The sequence below is a fragment of the Cervus elaphus genome, chromosome 18, assembly GCF_910594005.1.
Source record: "Cervus elaphus chromosome 18, mCerEla1.1, whole genome shotgun sequence".
In the NCBI taxonomy this organism is placed as follows: Eukaryota; Metazoa; Chordata; class Mammalia; order Artiodactyla; family Cervidae; genus Cervus; species Cervus elaphus.
The window spans coordinates 119455856-119476702 of NC_057832.1; the positions used below are offsets into that span (position 1 = coordinate 119455856).

Below are 20847 nucleotides of genomic sequence, written 5' to 3' on the forward strand. Positions count from 1 at the left end.
GGTCAAGGAAAGAATACTGTCCACCCCAGGAACTCACACCCACTCCCAGGATTAAGAAGCACCCAGGAAAAGTTCCAAGGGGACCCAGAGGGGGTCAGAATGTAGCCTCTTGCTGGGTGGCCATTGGTTAAGCAAAAACGTGTTGTTGTTTAGTCGTGTCCAACTCTTTGCGACTCCATGGACTGTAGCCTGCCAGGCTCCTCTGTTCATGGGGTTTCCCACACGAGAATACCAGAGTGGGTTGCCCTCTCCTTCTCCAGGGGATTTTCCCCACCCAGGGATTGAACACTCGTCCCTTATGTCTCCTGCATTGGCAGGCGGGTTCTTTACCTCTAGTGTCACCTGGAAAGACCAGAGATGTAAGAGATGAGGGTTCAGTCCCTGGGTTGGTAAGATCCCCTGGAGGAGGGCATGGCAACCCACTCCAGTGTTCTTGCCTGGAGAATCTCATGGAGAGAGGAGCCTGGCGGGTTATGGTCCATAGGGTTGCAATGAGTAGGACACAACCTAAGCAACTTAGCATCTGCTGTCTCACTCAGTGTTATTTATGTGGGATTCTCCCTCTTCTGTAGCTCTGTGGCTCAGTCATTTCACTGCTGCTGTGCATTGCATTATATGGAGAGGCACAGTTTATTCATTCTCCTACTGATGACATTTGGGTCCTTTCCAGTTGGGGGTGATTATAAATAAAAGCTTACTTTTTAATATTAATATTATGATAAAGGGACCTTTTCTTTGAGCCTGTCTAAAGGAGATTCTGGGCTTCCCTGGTGGCTCAAAGGGTAAAGCATCTGCCTGTGATGTGGGAGACCCAGGTTCGATCCCTGGGTCGGGAAGATCCCCTGGAGAAGGAAATGGCAACCCACTCCAGTATTCTCGTCTGGAGAATCCCATGGACAGAGGAGCCTGGTGGGCTACAGTCCACAGGGTCGCAAAGAGTCGGACATGACTGAATGACTACACTTTACACTTTAAAGGAGATTCGAAGTTATGCTTGAAGGTCATTATTGGTTGTCCAGGGGCATTATATCTGCCCCTGGAAAGATATCAAAATCTCAATTCACTCCTTCCGTCTCATGTACCAGATGTCTGTTCCAAGGAAAAAAACTGAGTCAGCCTCCTGAATTTGGGGGAGGGTCAGGTCTTGTTAAGAGACAAGAAATTTCACAAGTGTTTGGCTGAACTCATGTACTAATGTCTAAAGTTGAGCAATAGAGTAAGAAATAAAAAGGCAGCCAAGTAACCCTTTGGCTCATCTTTAAGTCTCTTGAGATGTTCTGAAGGCTTCTTCATTTTTTTTAAAGTTTATTTCAGAAAAGTCAAAACCCTAGAGAAGGCTAGGATTTCATCTTGGCCAAAGCAAGGACTTTCCTATTTCCTCAGCAGAGGAGCGAGGGTTCTGAGACTATCCGGAAAGACCCTTCCAGCTTTGGAATTCCTGGATCCTGCCCACTGATTGGAGCTCCTAGGCAGGGGCCACTGGGGCTGGCAAGGTCCTGTATGATGTCACAGGGCTTTGTGAGGCAGCCTGGGGCAGCCTGTGTTTTGAGCCCCGCCATGTAGGCAGGGTACCTGGCACAATCAAGTAATTTGCTCAGAATCCAGGCGCCACTGAGTCAGCCATTCAGGACGAAATTCCATCTTTGAGATCATTTGTTGAGCATAGAGTCCTGCCCAAATCTGCCTATGACCCAGCTTGGAGAATACATCGACTCCATAGCAACCAGTGTTTGTCTCAGTGGTAGGTGGCAGAGATCCATATGCTGAAAAGTGAGAAGATGGGGAGGGGGTGTCCTTCCACATAGAAAAAGTGAGCGCAGTGCATCAAATCTCTGAATTTTGAATAGGACGCTGGCTCTGGGAATCAAGATTAAGAAGGTCAGATTTTTCAGGCTGGGTTATGCCACCCAAGAGGCTTACTGGGCATCGTAATAACTTTAGTTCTTAAAAATCAGGGCCAGTTCTCATTGTATACCACAAAGGTACACCTTTTGTACTTCTTAAGATTTACACAAAATGAAAGTACTACTTATTAAAAAAGCAAAATAGAAAAAAAAAAAACCCACCTCTTCCTAGTATCAGAACCAATCAATCCTAAAGGAAATCAACCCTGAATACTCATTGGAAGGACTGATGCTGAAGCTGAAGCTCCAATACTTGATGCGAAGAGCTGACTCACTGGAAAAGACCTTTTGTTGGGGTTCAGTCGCTCAGTCGTGTCTGACTCTTTGTGACCCCATGGACTTATGCAGCCCAACTCTTTGCAACCCAATGGACTACAGCTCGCCAGGCTTCCCTGTCCTTCACCACCTCCCGGAGCTTGCTCAAACCCGTGTCCACTGAGTCAGTGATGACATCCAGCCATCTCGTCCTCTGTCATCCCCTTCTGCCTTCCATCTTTCCCTCTTCAGGGAAAGGATCTTGTGCAGAGATCACTATTAAGACTGTTCTAGGAAAGCAAAGGATTACAAATACTGATTATTTGCAGAAAAAATTTAGCTGTGACATTACGTAAAGCATGGTCATGCTTTCCTGGCTCAGAGACTTACATTTTAAAACTCAATGACCGTAAATACAGATTTAGTTTAGGGTTTTGGTTTCTTGGTGTGTGTGTGCATGTGTGCATGTGTTAGTGATTTTTAGCAACATTCTTTTCTGTTTTACTGCTTTCTTTTCATTAACTCAGGGGTTTTTTTTTTTTAACGCATTTAACATTTTACTTGCTATACATACAAATTATCTTTGAAATATGGTTTAACAAATTAACTGTATTTTTCCAGCATGTAAATTTTAGTGAAGAAAATAATCGAACATGATTTCCTTCTGAGACGGCAGAGTTGAAAAGCCAATCACAGACCTATCTCTTGGTAGGAGACGTTTTCTGTGTTTTGCGGGAGTGTGGGGGAGGGTGCAGGGGTGGGGAGGATGGGAGACGAGGTCCGTGTTCCTCTGCTTTAAGAAAATCTAATGTGGGATAACTTATGTTAGTAAAATAAGAAGTCTGGAGGGAAAGAGATTTTTATGTGGTCACATCTAAAGAAAACTTTCCCCAAGTGTTCTTTTTTATATGTATATCTTTTCATTTTATATCGGAGTATAGGGAAGCCCTGGTGGCTCAGCGGTAAATGCCAGTGCAGGAGACATGGGTTCAGTACCTGGGTTGGGAAGATCCCCTGGAGAAGGGCATGGCTACCCACTCCTGTATTCTTGCCTGGAGAATCCCATGGACAGAGGAGTTTGGCGGGCTACAGTCCATGGGGTCACAAAGAGTCCCACAGGACTGAGCAACTAAACAACAAAGAGTCGATTTGCAACATTGTGTTAGTTTCAGGTATATGTGATTTCAGGCAATGTGATTCAGTTACACATATACATGTATCTATTCTTTCCCACTTTTCCTTAGTATAGTAGAATTCCAGAGAGTGTCGATTTATTGTTCAGTAATACTTTTATCGTATGAATTCATGTATATATTTTGTATATTAAACTTGGTGGCCTCCCTTCACTATTTTCTCCTTTAACTAGTTTCTAATTCCTTTTGGGTTTTGGAGAAACTCAAAACAGAAGCCTCTTAAAATGACATTTAATAGGATGATGTTCAAACAGCTTCATTCTCTTTCCAGTTCCTTTAATCCGCCCATTTCCCCTCATTAAAAGTTATCCTCTTCTCTTACACATTGGCTATTTCTTCTTTTTATAATTAATTAACTTATTTGGTTGCTCTGGATCTTTGTTGGTTACATGCAGGCTTTCTCTAGTGGCAGTGCCCAGGCTTCTCATTGTGGTGGCTTCTCTTGTTGCAAAGCACAGGCTTTAGGCACATGGGCTTCAGTAGCTGCAACATGTGAGCTCAGTAGTAGTCTAGTAGGTTGAGTTGCTCCTTGGCATGTGGGATTTCCAGGACCAAGGATTGAACCCATGTCCCCTACATTGTCAGGCAGATTCTTATCCACTGTACCACCAAGGAAATCCTGATAGTTCTTTCCTTAATCAAGTATTTCATTTTTAAAGGGATTATTCATTCAATCAGCAAACCTTTATTGTGCAACCAAGATCTTGGTGAGGGTGTTAGGTCTTCTGTCCTTGGAGAATGCTCCTGTGTTAGTCAACTACCGAATCCAGCTTTACACACCCGCTCCCTTTCCCCGGCATCCTCAGACTCCACCCAGACACAGGGCCTGATTCCACTGGTGGTGATGCCTGGGCCCTGCAGATCTCAGGAACAGACTCTCCTCCTTGGGGGTGGGTCTTGCACTTTCCCAGCCACGCTATGATGTGACTTGGCCCTCGTTACCGATCCGGTGGCCAGGAGTGGACTTGAGACGGAGATTTAAAGTGGCTGTAGCATTCCACAGTCCCATCAGTGGGGCACACACTGCTCCTTGCCCACTTTCTTTCCACCATAGGATGTTGCGTGTTTTTATTAATACATTTCTAACGGTCTGATTGGGGCTTCCCTGGTAGCTCAGCTGGTAAAGAATCCACCTGCAATGCAGGAGACCCTGGTTCGATTCCTAGGTTGGGAAGATCCACTGGAGAAGGGATAGGCTACCCACTCCAGTATTCTTGGGCTTCCCTGGTGGCTCAGATGGTAAAGAATCTGCCTGCAATGGGGGAGACCTGGGTTCCATCCCTGGGTCAGGACTATCGCCTGGAGAAGGGCATGGCAACCCACTCCGGTATCCTTGCCTGGAGAATCCCCGTGGACAGAGGAGCCTGGTGGGCGACAATCCACGGGGTCGCACAGACTAAGCGACTGACCAGCAGCAGCAACAGTCTGACCAGCGTCAGATCTGCTTTTTTAAAACAGAGACTTATGCTATCACTCCTACATGGGCTGAGCATGTGTAGGGATGAAAAACCCTTCTTTCACATTTTTTCCTTTAGTTTTATCTCGGGAGTTTGGGTCAATGACTTTAAATGATATTGTATGTTTTATAAGCATGTTATACATTTTGACTTTAAGAAATCTTATGACGGGACTTCCTTGGGGATCTGCACTCCCAATTCAGGGGGCCTGGGTTTGATCCCTGCTCAGGGAACTAGATCCTACATGCTGTTACTAAGAGCCCACTCTCGGCATGAAGATCCTGCGTGGCACAACTACACCCCAGCAGAAATCTTATGAATATGGAGTTTTAAGAGCTTTTTTCCTAAGGGTACACTTTATCTTATCAAAGTATGAGATAAGCACTGATGTCAAAATGATCCTGTTTTAGAAACACTGTAAATTGAATTTAAGCCAAGTAGATGATCTCCACACCATCAAAATATCTAATACAGCTTCTCATAAATCCTTCTGGTTTAGGAAATATTAAAATGGACCTTCAAAAATGCTAGGTTTACAATGAGAAATGTTATAATTCAGTGCTTACTCTGTGCCTCCGTGACATTCGGCATCTGGATAGCCGTCTTTAGTATTTATCTTCGTTACAATCATGTGAAGAAGCAAGCGAAGATCCAGGAAAAAGGAAATCCGTTCATCTGGTCGCTTGGAGAAAAACTGCAAAGTAAACCTGACTCAGTGCACATCCCGAGAGCTTACAACGTAAGAGTGGAGAGGCAAAGTGAGGATGAGCCTGCAGAACCGAAGTTGTTGCTAAGATTAGGTAAGTACTTTGATTTCCTCTGTTAGCCATGGTAAGGGAAAAATATACCATACATTGAATATTGGGAAGAGGAAGAGACTACCCTTTTTAGAGCAATGCAATTGTAAATTATGAAGTATTTCATATATGTTCATATATATATATATATATATATATATACCCACAGAGAGAAAATAACACAAACAGGCTTGTATGTATTTGCCTCATAAATGTGAGAATTTTAAAGTAATTTGCTATATTTGCTTCAGATACCTTTCTGTGTTTCTAAGAAATAAATTTTAATAGGTACAGACAGTAAAAACTTCAACCCCATTCCCCCTCCTCCCTGGATAGCTTCCTCATTTTCTTTAAGCAAAGTATAGCATGTATTTGAAGTGTATTTGTAGCTGTTCTAGAATGAATTGCAATGCCCCTATGAATATTCACATATAAGTCTTTGTATAAAAATATTCTGTTTCTCTTAGGTAAATACCTTGGTATAGGATGGATAGTTCATATGGAAGCTGTATGCTTAACTTTTTCTAAATCCAGCTTATACATCTGGAAGTTCTCAGTTCACATACTGTTGAAGCCTAGCTTGAAGGATTTTGAGCATTATCTTGCTAGCATGTGAAGTAAAGGCAATTGTACAGTAGTTTGAACATTCTTTGGCATTGCCCTTCTTTGGGATTGGAATGAAAACTGACCTTTTCCAGTCCTGTGAACACAGCTGAGTTTTCCAAATTTGCTGGCAAATTGAGTGCAGCACTTTCACAGCATCATCTTTTAGGATTTGAAATAGTTCAACTGGAATTCCATCACCTCCACTAGCTTTGTTCATAGTAATGCTTCCTAAGGCCCACTTGACTTCACAATTCAGGATGTCTGGCTCTGGGTGAGTGACCACAGGATAGTGGTTGTCCAGATCTTTAAGAACTTTTTTGTATAGTTTTTCTGTGTATTCTTGCTACCTCTTCTTAATCTCTTCTGCTTCAGTTAGGTCCTTAGCATTTCTGTCCTTTATTGTGCCCATCTTTGCATGAAATGTTCCCTTGGTATCTCCAATTTTCTAGAAGAGATCTCTAGTCTTTCCTAATCTATTGTTCTCTATTTCTTTGCATTGTTCACTTAAGAAGACTTTCTTACCTCTCCTTGCTATTCTCTGGAATGCTGCATTCAGTTGGGCATATCTTTCCCTGTCTCCCTTGCCTTTTACTTCTCTTCTTTTCTCAGCTAAATTTGTGTAAGCCTCCTCAGGCAACCACTTTGCCTTCTTGCATTTCTTTGGGATGGTTTTGGTCAACACCTACTGTACAATGTTACAAACCTCAGTCCGTAGTTCTTCAGGCACTCTACCATATCTAATCCCTTGAACCTATTTGTCACTTCCACTATAATTACAAGGGATTTGATTTAGATCCTACCTGAATGGTCTAGTGGTTTTCCCTACTTTCTTCAGCTTAAGCCTGAATTTGGCAATAAGGAGCTCATGATCTGAGCCACAGTCAGCTCCAGGTCTTGTCATGATCTGAACCTCTGCCATTCATTGGATCATAGAGAAAGCAAGGGAATTCCAGAGAAACTGATCCTTAACACTTCATTGACTACACTAAAGACTTTGGCTGTATGGATCACAAGAAACTGTGGAAAATTCTTAAAGGGATGGAATATCGGACTACCTTACCTGTCACCTGAGAAACGTGTATGCAAGCCAAAAAGCAACAGTTAGAAGTGGACACAGAACAATGGACTGGCTCAAAATTATGAAAGGAGTATGTCAAGGCTATATATTGTCACCCTACTTATTTAACTTATATGCAGAGTACATCATGAGAAATGCTGGGCTGGGTGACTCATAGCTGGAATCAAGATTGCCAGGAGAAATATCAACAGCCTCAGATATGCAGATGATACCACTCTAATGGCAGAAAGCAAAGAGGAACTAAAGGGTCTCTTGATGAGGGTGAAAAAGGAGAGTGAAAAAGCTGGCTTAAAACTCAACAGTCAAAAACCTAAGATTATGGCATCTGGTCCCATCACTTCATGGCAAAGAGAAGGGGAAAAAGTAGAAGCAGTGACAGATTTTGTTTTCTTGAACTCCAAAATCAGTGCAGACGGTTAACTACAGCCATGAAATTAAAAGACACTTGCTCCTTGGAAGAAAAACTATGACAAACCTAGACAGTGTATTAAAAAGCAGAGACATTAGTTTGCCAACAAAGGTCCATATAGTCAAAGCTATGCTTTTTCCAGTAGTCATGTACAGATGTCAGAGTTGGATCATAAAGAAGGCTGGGTGCCAAAGAATTGATGCTTTCAAACTGTGGTGTTGGAGAAGATTCTTGAGAATCCCTTGGACTGCAAGGAGATCAAACCAGTCAATCCTAAAAGAAATCAGTCCTGAATAGTCATTGGAAGGACTGATGCTGAAGGTAGAGCTCCAATACTCTGGCCACCTGATGTGAAGGACTGACTCATTGGAAAAGACCCTGATGCTGGGAAAGATTGAAGGCAGGAAGAGAAGGGGACAACAGAGGATGACATGGTTGGATGGCATCACTGACTCAATGGACATGAGTCTGAGCAAGCTCCGGAAGATAATGAAGGACAGGGAAGCCTGGCTGCTGCAATCTATGGGGTTGCAGAGAGTCATACATGACTTAGCAACTGAACCACAACAAAATGCTCAGCTTTAAAGAAAATGACAAACCATGTTCCAAAGTAAGGGTGCCATTTTCTATTCCCTTCAGCAGTGGAGGAGAATCCATTTTCTCCAGATTGGTCAACAGCTGACATGGTCAGATATTTAGATTTTAGCTATTATGATGGGTGAGAAATGGTAGGTATCAGTGTAGCCTTAATTTGCATTTTCCTATGACTAAGGATTTTTGAGCACCTTTTCATGTGCTTAATGGCTACACATCCATCTTCTTTTGTAAGGTATTTCTCCAAGTCTTCTGTCCATCTTTTTATTTATTTATGGCTGTGCTGGGTCTTTGTTGCTGTGTAGGCTTTTCTCTAGTTGAGGCGAGTGGGGGTTACTCTTTAGTTATGGTGTGTGGGCTTCTTTTATTTCAGAGCACGGGCTCTAGGAGCTAGGACTTCAGTAGTTTTGGCACTTGGGCTTAATTGCTCAGAGGCATGTGGTATCTTCCCAGATCAGGGATCAAACCTGTGTCTCCTGCATTGGCAGGCAGATTCTTTACCACTGAACCACCAGGGAAGTCCCTGTCCATTTTTAAATTGGGATGTTTGTCTTCTGATTTCTAAGACTTTAAAGATTGGGATTTCTAAGACTTTAAAAATATATTCTAGTTTCAAATCCTTTGATACGTGAGTTGCAAATATTTTGCACAAGTCTGTGCCTTCTCTTTTCATTCTTTTTAAAACTGAGATGTAATTGGTATATAACATTGTGCTTGTTTTAGGTGTACAACAATGATTTTATATATGTATACATTACAAGCACTTCCCCAGGGGTTTAGCAGTAACGAATCCACTTGCAATGCAGGAGAGGTGGGTTCTATCCCTGAGTTGGGAAGATCCCCTGGAGGAGGGCATGAAACCTACTCCGGTGTTCTTACCTGGAGAATCCCATGGACAGAGGAGCCTGGTGGGCTACATACAGTCCATAGGGTCGCAAAGATTAGACAGGACTGAAGGGACTGAGCAGGCACGTATGCACGCATGTATTGCAAAACAGTTACCACAATAAATTTCATTAACATCCATCATCACACATAGTTAAATTTTTTTCATGTGATGATAATTTTTAAGGTCTACTCTCTTAGCAACTTTCAAGTGTACAATACAGTATGTAACAGAGCATATTAACAGTAGTCACCATGCTGTACATTTTTATTCTCTTTTGGAGGGTTTTATTCAAGAAGCATTATAAAATAAAAGGTGCCTTTTATTCAGTAAGCCAGGTGGCACAGTGGGAAAGAATTCGTCTGCCAAAACAGGAGACACAAGAGATGCGGGTTCAGTCCCTGGGTCAGGAAGATCCCCTGGAGTAGGAAATGGCAATGCACTCCAGGCTTCTTGCTTCAAAAATTACAAGGACAGAGGAGCCCGGTGGGCTACAGTCCATGGGGTCACAAAGAGTCGGACATGACTGAACACAGCACATATTCCAGAAGCAAAATTTACTACACCTTAGTGAGGAGGAGAGCCTGATTTCAATTCTTTTGGGTTTCTTTGAGGTTTGTTTTATGATCCAGGATATGGTCTATCTTGGTGAATGCTCCATGGATACTTGAAAAAAAAAATTGTATTCTGATATTGTTAGGCGAAGTGCTTCATATATATATAATCTCAATTAGATCTGGTTGGTTGATTGTATTGTTCAGTTCTTCTGTATCCTTGCTGAGTTTCTGGCTGGTAGTTCTGACAGTTGTTAAGAGTGGGTGTTGAAGACCCTGATTATAATTGTGGGTTTCTCTGTTTCTACTTTCAACTCTATTGGGCTTTGTTTCATGTATTTTGAGGCTGGTTTTTGGCATGCTTCTATTTAAGATCATTATGTATTATTCCCTGGAGAAGGAAATGGCAACCCACTCCAGTATTCTTGCCTGGAACTTCCACGGACAGAAGAGCCTGGAGGGCTGCAGTCCATGGGGTCAAAGAGAGTTGGATACTATTGAGCAACTGAGCACGCATATGTATTTTACTGGGAGCCACAGGGGGCGCTGTGGTTCTCCCACTGGTGCTGGTTGGACTAGAGAGGCTGTTGCCAAAAGTTTTCCGTGGTTTTGTTTGTCCCCTTTCCTGGCCCTGTGGCTAGGCGGAGCAGGCTTATCTGGGAGCTCGTTTTGTCTGCGCCTATTAGTGGTTCCACTTGCAGGCTTTGACAGCACCCTGTCTGAGAAGGGGATGACAGAGAATGAGATGGTTGGATGTCATCACCAACCCAATGGACATGAGTCTGAGTAAACTCCGGGAGATGGTGATGGACAGGGAGGCCTGGCATGCTGCAGTCCATGGGGTCGCAAAGAGTCAGACATGACTGAGCAACTGAACTGAACTGAACTGAACTGTCTGGGATTTACAGGAGGCAACAAAGAAATCAGGAGCCCACTGTCTCCTTCCTCCTGTCCTGAGACCCCTAGCCAATCTGCCCCCTTACCTCCATCTTTCAGAGAACCCCATGCTTATCTGCTGTGTCATGCCAAGGATTTTTTTAGGTGTAAGAAAGAGGACCTAAAAGAAATGGGGTCATTTCTGATTTTTGATAGGAACCCGCTTTATAAGCAACATAGAATTTATATCAGTTTTGGAAAACATTCCTCAGGCAATGGAAAAGACAGTTCATTCTCCCATAAACAGAGCACAATATAAATCTACTAAGGAAACTTAACTAATTACATTATTCAAGTTTCTGACTTTTTCTCTGATTCTCAGTTGTTCTTAAAAAATTGCATTTCTGTTTATTTGTGGCAGTATATATTGATACATTTAACAATTTTTCTTTAAGTAGTTTGTTGCAGCATTATTTGATGTCTACAAGATCATGACTATTAAATCTTTATTGTAACTTATTGTAAGTATAAAGTGACTTTCTGGGTTGTCCTTCCAGTGACTTCTATACTTTAAAAAATATTTTGACTCCTGTATTCTTTGACCATTCTTCCACTTTTAACCATTTTAGTTCATCTTATTTATCTTTTATGGTTTCATTTTGGTTTTTATTACCATCTAAGAGTTTTTAATCTTTTTTTTTTTTTTTTAGTTTTTATCTTTTAATGGGAAATTCCCCTGGAGAAGGAAATGGCAACCCACTCCAGTAGTCTTGCCTAGAAAATTCCATGGATGGAGAAGTCTGGTGGGCTACAGTCCATGTGGTCACAAAGAGTCAGACACGACTGAGCAACTTCACTTTCTTTCACTTTCTGCCAACTTTATTTATTGTTATGACTAATGGGCTTTCCTGGTGACTCGGTAAAGAGTCTGCCTGCAATGGGGGAGACCCGGGTTCAATCCCTGTGTCGGGAAGATCCCCTAGAGAAGGCAGTGGCAGCCCACTCCAGTATTCTTGCTGGAGAATCCCATGGACAGAGCAGCCTGGTGGGCTGCAGTCCATGGGGTCACAAAGAGTCAAGACTCGACCGAGTGACTGACGGCCGCTGCACACTGCTGTGTTGGCTGTCCTCGGTCATCTTATCGTATTCTCTTAAACAGAGTTCTGGAAGAGGGACTTTAGCTCTTACCTCCCTAAACCCCTCAGTCAATATAGCTTCACAGGACGGTTGTGAATCGTGATGTGACCAAGGAGGCTGAGCACATACTTCTCTGGAGAGACTGAATGACTGAGGGTGACTCATTGTCCAGGTTTTGCTAAGGGCTCTGCTTTGATGTGTGTGAATCCTTTGATTTTAAGCTTGTCATCTGGTGCAGGTGACAGGTTTAGGTTCCACAAAAACTACTCTGACGTGTTATAAAAGGAGTGAATTCAGGATATCTTTGTTATTGTCCTTTATCAACGTGATGGTGGTAAACCTATACTTATGTGACTTAACACCTTTTCTTTCAGGTGAGAATTTTAACTATTCAAGCCCAGAACTTATGCATGGATATTCAACATATGGATTTAATCCCATTATCAGTAAAAACTTGGGCCACTACAGAAACGTGCCAGATACCAGGAATGTCATGTATGTTCCCTCTGATTTTTTTTTACATATTACATATTTGTTTAAGATATACAACATAATGATTTGATATCTGTATATATTGCAAAATGATCATCACAGTAAGTCTAAGTAACACTGATCACCATACCCAGGGGCTTCCCCACTGGCTCAGCAGTAAAGAATCCACCTGCAATGCAGGAGACACTGGTTTGATCCCTGGGTCAGGAAGATCCCCTGGAGAAAGGCACGACAACCCACTCCAGAACTCTTGCCTGGAAAATTCCATGGACAGAGGAGCCTGGTGGGCTAGAGTCCATGGGTCCACAAAGAGTCAGACAGGACTGAAGGGACTGAGCCCAGCACAGGAGCACCATACATGAACACAATTTTTTTTTTTCCTTGTGATGAGAACTTTTAAGATCCTCTTTCCTAGTAACTTTCAAATATGCGATACAGTGTCTTCAGCTACAGTTGCCATCTTGTACCTTACATCCCCATGACACTTATTTCACAACTGGAGTTTTGTACCTTTCTCATCTCCCTCACCCACCTCTGGCAACCACCAGCCTGTTCTTTGGATCCATGAAGCTGTTTTTTGGGGGGGGAGGGGTACTGTTTTCTGTTCCTTTGTTTTAGATTCTATGCGTATGTGAGACCATGTGGTATTTGTCTTTCTCCGACTTGTTTCACTTAGCAAAATGCCCTCAAGATCCATTCATGTTGTTGCAAATGGCAAGATTTCCTCCTTTTTAGTGGACGAAATTTATAGATAGATATAGATCATATTTTCTTTATCCATTCACCACTCATAAATACTTAGGTTGATTCCATGTCTTGGCTCTTGTAAATAATGCTGTAATGAACATGGCGGGGGGGGGGGGGGTGTCATAGATCTTTTTGAGTTAGTGCTTTTGTTTTCTTCAGATAAATACCCAGAAGTGAAATTTTTGGCTTATATGGCAGTTCTATTTTTAATTTTTTGAGGAACTTCCAATACTGGTTTTCTATAATAGTTGCACGAATTTACATTTCCACCAATGGCGCACAAGGAGTCCCTTTTCTCCACATACCCCCAACACTTGTTACTTATTGGCTGTTTGATAAGAACCTTTCAGACAGCTGTGAAGTGGTATGTCATTGTGGTTTTGATTTACGTTTTCCTGATGATTTGTGACATTGAGCATCTTTTCATGTGCCTGTTGCCCATCTGTATGTCTTCTCTGGAAAAAAAAAAAAATGTCTCCTCTGATCCTCTGCCCATTTTTAAGTCCGACTGGTTTGTTTTTTCGCTATTAAGTTGTGTGACTTCTTTACATATGTTAGATATTAACACCTTATCAGATATATAATTTGCAAGTATTTTCTCCTGTTCAGTAGGTTGCCTTTTTGTTTTCTTGAAGGTTTCCTTTGCTGTGCAGAAGCTTTTTGGTTTGATATAGTCCCACTTGTTTATTTTTGCTTTTGTTACACTTGCTTTTGGTGTCAGATCTATAAAAATTCAAGACTGATGTCAAAGAGCTTACTGCCTATCTTTTCTTCTAGGAGATTAATAGTTTTAGGTCTTATATTCATTAAATTCATTTCTTATAGGTCTTCATAGAACCGTTCAACTTCAGCTTCTTCAGCGTTACTGGTTGGGGCATAGGCTTGGATTACTGTGATAGTGAATGGTTTGCCTTGGAAACGAACAGAGATCATTCTGTTGTTTTTGAGATTGCATCCAAGTACTGCATTTTGGACTCTTTTGTTGACCATGATGGCTACTCCATTTCTTCTAAGGGATTCCTGCCCACAGTAGTAGATATAATAGTCATCTGAGTTAAATTCACCCATTCCAGTCCATTTTAGTTCACCAATTCCTAGAATGTCAACATTCACTCTTGCCATCTCCTGTTTGACCACTTCCAATTTGCCTTGATTCATGGACCTAACATTCCAGGTTCCTATGCAATATTGCTCTTTACAGCATCGGACCTTGCTTCTATCACCAGTCCCATCCTCAACTGGGTCTTGTTTTTGCTTTGGCTCCATCCCTTCATTCTTTCTGGAGTTATTTCTCCACTGATTTCCAGTAGCATATTGGGCACCTACCAACCTGGGGAGTTTCTCTTTCAGTATCCTATCATTTTGCCTTCTCATACTGTTCATGGGATTCTCAAGGCAAGAGTACTGAAGTGGTTTGCCATTCCCTTCTCCAGTGGACCACATTCTGTCAGACCTCTCCACCATGACCCGTCTGTCTTGGGTGGCCCCACACGACATGGCTTAGTTTCACTGAGTTAGACAAGGTTATGGTCCATGTGATCAGATTGGCTAGTTTTCTGTGATTATGGTTTTAGTGTGTCTGCCCTCTGATGCCCCCTTGCAACACCTACCGTCTTACTTAGGTTTCTCTTATCTTGGACGTGGGGTATCTCTTCATGGCTGCTCCAGCAAAGTGTAGCTGCCGCTTCTTACCTTGGAGGAGAGGTATCTCCTCATGGCCGCCCCTTCTGACCTTGAACGTGGAGTAGCTCCTCTTCACCGCCGCCCCTGACCTCCGGCGTGGGGTAGCTCCTCTTGGCCGCCCCTGCTCGTCGCAGGAGCCTGCACTCTTGGTCGCTGCCTCTGACCTTGGGCAACGGGTAGCTCCACTCAGCTGCGCTTCTGCGCCATTCATCGCAGCCGCCATGCTTCTGCGAGGTCCATCACAGCTGAAGTTGAACAGTTCTATGAAGACCTACAAGACCTTTTAGAACTAACACCCAAAAAAGATGTTCTTTTCATTATAGGGGACTGGAATGCAAAAGTAGGAAGTCAAGAAACACCTGGAGTAACAGGAAAATTTGGCCTTGGAGTAGGGAATGTGCAGGGCAAAGGCTAACAGAGTTTTGCCAAGAGAACGCACTGGTCATAGCAAACAGCCTCTTCCAACAACATAAGAGAAAACTCTACACATGGACATCACCAGATGGTCAACACCAAAATCAGATTGATTATATTCTTTGCAGCCAAAGATGGAAAAGCTCTATACAGTCAGCAAAAACAAGACTGGGAGCTGACTGTGGCTCAGATCATGAACTCCTTATTGCCAAATTCAGACTGAAATTGAAGAAAGTAGGGAAAGCTGCTAGACCTTTCAGGTATGACCTAAATCAAATCCCTTAAGATTTTACAGTGGAAGTGAGAAATAGATTTAAGGGACCAGATCTGATAGAGTGCCTGATGAACTATGGACAGAGGTTCACGACATTGTACAGGAGACAGGGATCAAGACCATCCCCATGGAAAAGAAATGCAAAAAAGCAAAATGGCTGTCTGAGGAGGCCTTACAAATAGCTGTGAAAAGAAGTGAAAAGCAAAGGAGAAAAGGAAAGATATTCCCATTTGAATGCAGAGTTCCAAAGAATAGCCAGGAGAGATAAGAAAGCCTTCTTCAGTGATCAATGCAAAGAAATAGAGGAAAACAATAGAATGGGAAAGACTAGAGATCTCGTCAAGAAAATTAGAGATATCAAGGGAACATTTCATGCAAAGATGGGCTCGATAAAGGACAGAAATGGTATGGACCTAACAGAAGCAGAAGATGTTAAGAAGAGGTGGCAAGAATACACAGAAGAACTGTACAAAAAAGATCTTCACAACCCAGATAATCATGATGGTGTGATCACTCACCTAGAGCCAGACATCCTGGAATGTGAAGTCAAGATGCTTAGAAAGCATCACTACGAACAAAGCTAGTAGAGGTGATGGAATTCCAGTTGAGCTATTTCAAATCCTGAAAGATGATGCTGTGAAAGTGCTGCACTCAATATGCCAGCAAATTTGGAAAACTCAGCAGTGGCCACAGGACTGGAAAAGGTCAGTTTTTATTCCAATCCCAAAGAAAGGCAATCCCAAAGAATGTTCAAACTACAGCACAATTGCACTCATCTCACGCTAGTAAAGTAATGCTCAAAACTCTCCAAGCCAGGCTTCAGCAATACGTGAACTGTGAACTTCCAGATGTTCAAGCTGGTTTTAGAAAAGGCAGAGGAACCAGAGATCAAATTGCCAACATCCACTGGATCATTGAAAAAGCAAGAGAGTTCCAGAAAAACATCTATTTCTGCTTTACTGACTATGCCAAAGCCTTTGACTGTGTGGATCACAATCAACTGTGGAAAATTCTGAAGGACATGGGACTACCAGACTACCTGACCTGCCTCTTGGGAAACCTGTATGCAGGTCAGGAAGCAACAGTTAGAACTGGACATGGAACAACAGACTGGTTCCAAATAGGAAAAGCAGTATGTCAAGGCTGTATATTGTCACCCTGCTTATTTAACTTATATGCAGAGTACATCATGAGAAACACTGGGCTGGAAGAAGCACAAGCTGGAATCAAGATTGCCGGGAGAAGATATAAATAACCTCAGATATGCAGATGACACCACCCTTATGGCAGAAAGTGAAGAGGAACTAAAAAGCCTCTTGATGAAAGTGAAAGAGGAGAGTGAAAAAGTTGGCTTAAAGCTCAACATTCAGAAAGCTAAGATCATGGCATCTGGTCCCATCACTTTTTGGGAAATAGATGGGGAAACAGTGGAAACAGTGTCAGACTATTTTTCTGGGCTCCAAAATCACTGCGGATGGTGATTGCAGCCATGAAATTAAAAGACGCTTACTCCTTGGAAGGAAAGTTATGACCAAACTAGATAGCATATTAAAAAGCAGAGACATTACTTTGCCAACAAAGGTCCATCTAGTCAAGGCTATGGTTTTTCCAGTGGTCATGGAAGGATATGAGTGTTGGACTGTAAAGAAAGCTGAACACCAAAGAATTGATGCCTTTGAACTGTAGTGTTGGAGAAGAATCTTGAGAGTCCCTTGGATTGCAAGGAGATCCAACCAGTCCATCCTAAAGGAGATCAGTCCTGGGTGTTCATTGGAAGGACTGATGCTGAAGCTGAAACTCCAATACTTTGTCCACCTCATGCAAAGAGTTGACTCATTGGAAAAGACCCTGGTGCTGGGAGGGACTGGGGGCAGAAGGAGCAGGGGACAACAGAGAATGAGATGGCTGGATGGCATCATCGACTCGATGGACATGAGTTTGAGTAAACTCCGGGAATTGGTGATGGACAGGGAGGCCTGGCGTGCTCTGGTTCATGGGGTCGCAAAGAGTTGGACATGACTGAGCAACTGAACTGAACTGAACTGAATTCATTTCTAATTAACTTGAGGGTATGGTAAAGGACAGAGATCCAATTTCCTTCTTTGCATGTGGCTGTTGAGTTTTTCCAATTATTGAAGAGACTTTTCCCCACATTTTATATCCTTGGCTCATTTGTTTGAGCTCATTGTTATGTAAATTAACCGACCATATGTGTGGGTTTATTTCTGGACTTTCTACTCTGTTCCATTGATCTGTGTGTTTGTTTGTTTTTTGTGCCAGTACCACAGTGCTTTGATTACTGTAGCAATCTATGAAGTTTCCAATTCCTCCACCTTTTTGCCAACATTTGGTGTGAACAGTCCTTTTAATTTTGGCCATTCGAATGCATGTGTAGTGGGATCTCACTGAGGTTTAATTTGCATTTTCCTGATACCTAATGATATTGTGCATCTATTTATGTGTTTATTTGCTATCTGTGTATCTTCTTTACATTTTGCCCATTTTTTTTTTTACATTTTGCCCATTTTAAATTTAAACTTCAAATATTTTGCCTGTTTTAAAATTGGCAATTAGAAATTAAAATAATAATAAAATTTATTTATTATTGAGTTTTGGGAAATTTCTATATATTTGGGTGTAAGACCTTTATCAAATATATGATTACAAATATTTTCCCCTAGTCCATGGTTTGTTTTTTCATTCTCTCAATAGTTAGTACCTTTTGAAAAACAAAAGTTTTTAGTTTCAATGGAGTTCAATAATTTTTATAATTTGTTCCTGCTTAGCCCAGGATCACAAAAATTTTTCATTGGATTTTCTCTGAAGATGATCATGACATCTGCATCCTTTCCAATCTGGATGCTTTTCTTTGTCTTAACTTACCACACTGGCTAAAATCTCTAGTACAGCGTTGAATAGAAGGGGTGATATTGGACAACCTTGTTGTGTTCTTGATCTTAACACTCAGTTTTTCACCAGTAGGTGTGATGTTATTTTTAGGCTTCTCATAGATGTTCTTTTTCAGGTTGCAGAAATTCTCTTCTTTTCCTAGTTTGTTGAGAGTTTTTCATCAGATGGATGTTGGATTTTGTCATATCTTTTTCTGTGCATTGAGATGTGTGTATCTTTAGCTTGTAAAGGTGGTGAATTATGTTGATTTTCTAATGTTAAATAGAGGCTACATTTAATGGGATATCCCCTACTTGGTCATGATGCCTTATCCTTTTTATATATTATTGCATTTGATTTTGCTGAAATTCCAAAATTTTGTTTGGAATTTTATATCAGTGTTTGTGAGAGCACTATTGAACATCCTTGTCTGGTTTTATCATCAGAGTGTTGGTGGCCTTGTAGTTGGGAATTATTTTTTTAGGATTCAATTTTTTAATGTTTGTGATTGATTTCTGCTAAATACCTTTGATTACACTAAAGACATTTCTTTCTGTCCCTTCACTTGAAATTTTCTCCTTTATTTATTGACATTAATTTTCCTTTCCTTTCTTTAAAAATGGTTCTTCTCATGGATGTGTCACAATAATGCCAGAGGGTTCTGGAGGAGCAACAGAATTGCTCTGTTGGTAGCAAAGTCCACTTCTGGCATGTTCGATGACTGGCCAAAGCTATGTCAATTGAGAGTGGGTTTAGGGTTTTATTCTAATCAGAAATGACTGCTAAATTCTATCAAATAATTTCTTAGCATGATCACTATGGCTTTCCTCCATCAAATTATTGATAACTTATGTTGAGCCATCCTTACATTCCTGAAATAAACTAACCTTAGTTATACTATTTTTCTAAAATGCTGTTTTATTTGATCTGCTAATGTTTTGTCTAATTGTTTTGACCTGTATAAATTAATTAGTTTGTATCAGTGTTCCTCAGAAGTCTACAATTTCTCCGTGAAAATTTAAAAATGTTGTGTCCTTGGAGATGTGAACAGTCATATAATACCTAGTAGCACTGGCTCGTCAGGGCTTCCCGGTGGTGCTAGTGGTAAAGAACCCGCCTGCCCGTGCAGGAGGTGGAAGAGATGAGGGTTCAATCCCTGGGTGGAGAAGATGCCCTGGAGGAAGGCATGGCAATCCACTCCAGGATTCTTGCCTGGAGAATCCCGTGAACAGAGGAGCCTGGTGGGCTACAGTCCGTGTGGCAGCAAAGAGTTGGACGTGACGGAAGTGACTTAGCACCCAAGCACTGACTTGTCTAATTTAAAGAAACTTTCCTGTAACAGGAAGCACACATGTTGTATGTAGTCATTTCATTTCAGCAAAACACAACCCGAAAGTAAAATTAGTTTAATTGTAATTTAACTGTTTTTAGCTGTATTTTACTAATTTTTTTACGTTTTTATTTATGGTTATATAAGAGCTTATAAGAGGCTTCCCAGGTGGTACCAGTGGTAAAGAATTCACCTGCAATGCAGGAGACACGAGAGATGCAAGTTCGATCCCTGGGTAATAAAGATCCCCTGGAGAAGGAAATGGCAACCTACTCCAGTATTCTTGCCCGGAGAATTCCATGGATAAAGGAGCCTGGAGGGGTACAGTCCACGGGTAACAAAGAGTCAGACATGACTGAGCACGAATCACCACCACCACCTCCAAGAGCTTATAAACACAAGATTAAGTTTTGTTTGCATATGCATATTTGGGAAACATTAAGGTAACTGAAATCATCCCTGGGGCACTGAGTTTTTTTCTTCTAAGCCTATGCAGGACTCAAGTTTAAGAAACTCTGCTTTGTTTTTGTTCTTTGAGTTACTGTCATCAGATTTTTATATCAAATTTATACTAGTTCCATAAAATGAATTTGTATGTTTTCTCTATATCTCTATGCTCTAAAATCATTGAAATACTATCATTATGTATTTCTTATTTTGAAATGGAACTTGTCTGGTAATTATGAACCACTGCTCCATTTTCTGCTGTCAGACATGGAACAAGTTTAGTTTTTTCTAAGGTTATTGATTGCTCTGCTCAGGCTTTCTATTTCTAGGGTCTATTCAGAACTATCTATTTTAATAAAAATCTACTTCATCTACTTTCAGATCTATTGGCTTAAAGTCACACATCCTGTTTTTGTAATTCTCTTTCACCTTTTCTGATACCTTGCCTTCATTCTCATTCTTATTGTTGTACATTTTTCTTCTCGATTTCAAAAGCTGGATAGAAATGGGTATATATTAGTTATCTTCCAGAAAACTAACTTTTGCTTTGATTTATCAATTTTCCTTTTTTTGTCTTCTAACTCATTAGTTTCTAGTTGCCTTTCTGGGGTTGTTTCTTCTTTCTTTTGATGTATTTTTGTGGTCTTTTTGCCCTTCTATAAGATTAAAATAGTTTTTTTCATCTCTTCCTTAGATGATAATAACACTTTTGTAAGTATTCATTTTATTCTGATTAGGATTTAGCTATATACATTAGGGTTTTTTTTAAAAAAACAGTTCTTTTATATTTGGCTGTGCTGGGTCTTTGTTGCTACGTGTGCTTTC

General features: G+C 41.3%; 1 protein-coding gene across 1 annotated transcript in view; it reads left to right on the forward strand.

Annotated features, from left to right (window-relative positions):
* The first annotated feature begins 1627 nt into the window (after positions 1–1627).
* Positions 1628–20847, forward strand: part of GALNTL5 (polypeptide N-acetylgalactosaminyltransferase like 5) — a 56076-nt gene continuing 36856 nt past the window's right edge. The window contains exons 1-4 of the mRNA XM_043872605.1: positions 1628–1741; positions 2781–2867; positions 5309–5609; positions 12121–12241. Of these exons, the coding sequence (XP_043728540.1) occupies positions 5348–5609; positions 12121–12241 (383 nt within the window). The 5' untranslated portion in view covers positions 1628–1741; positions 2781–2867; positions 5309–5347. The remainder of the gene's footprint in view (positions 1742–2780; positions 2868–5308; positions 5610–12120; positions 12242–20847) is intronic.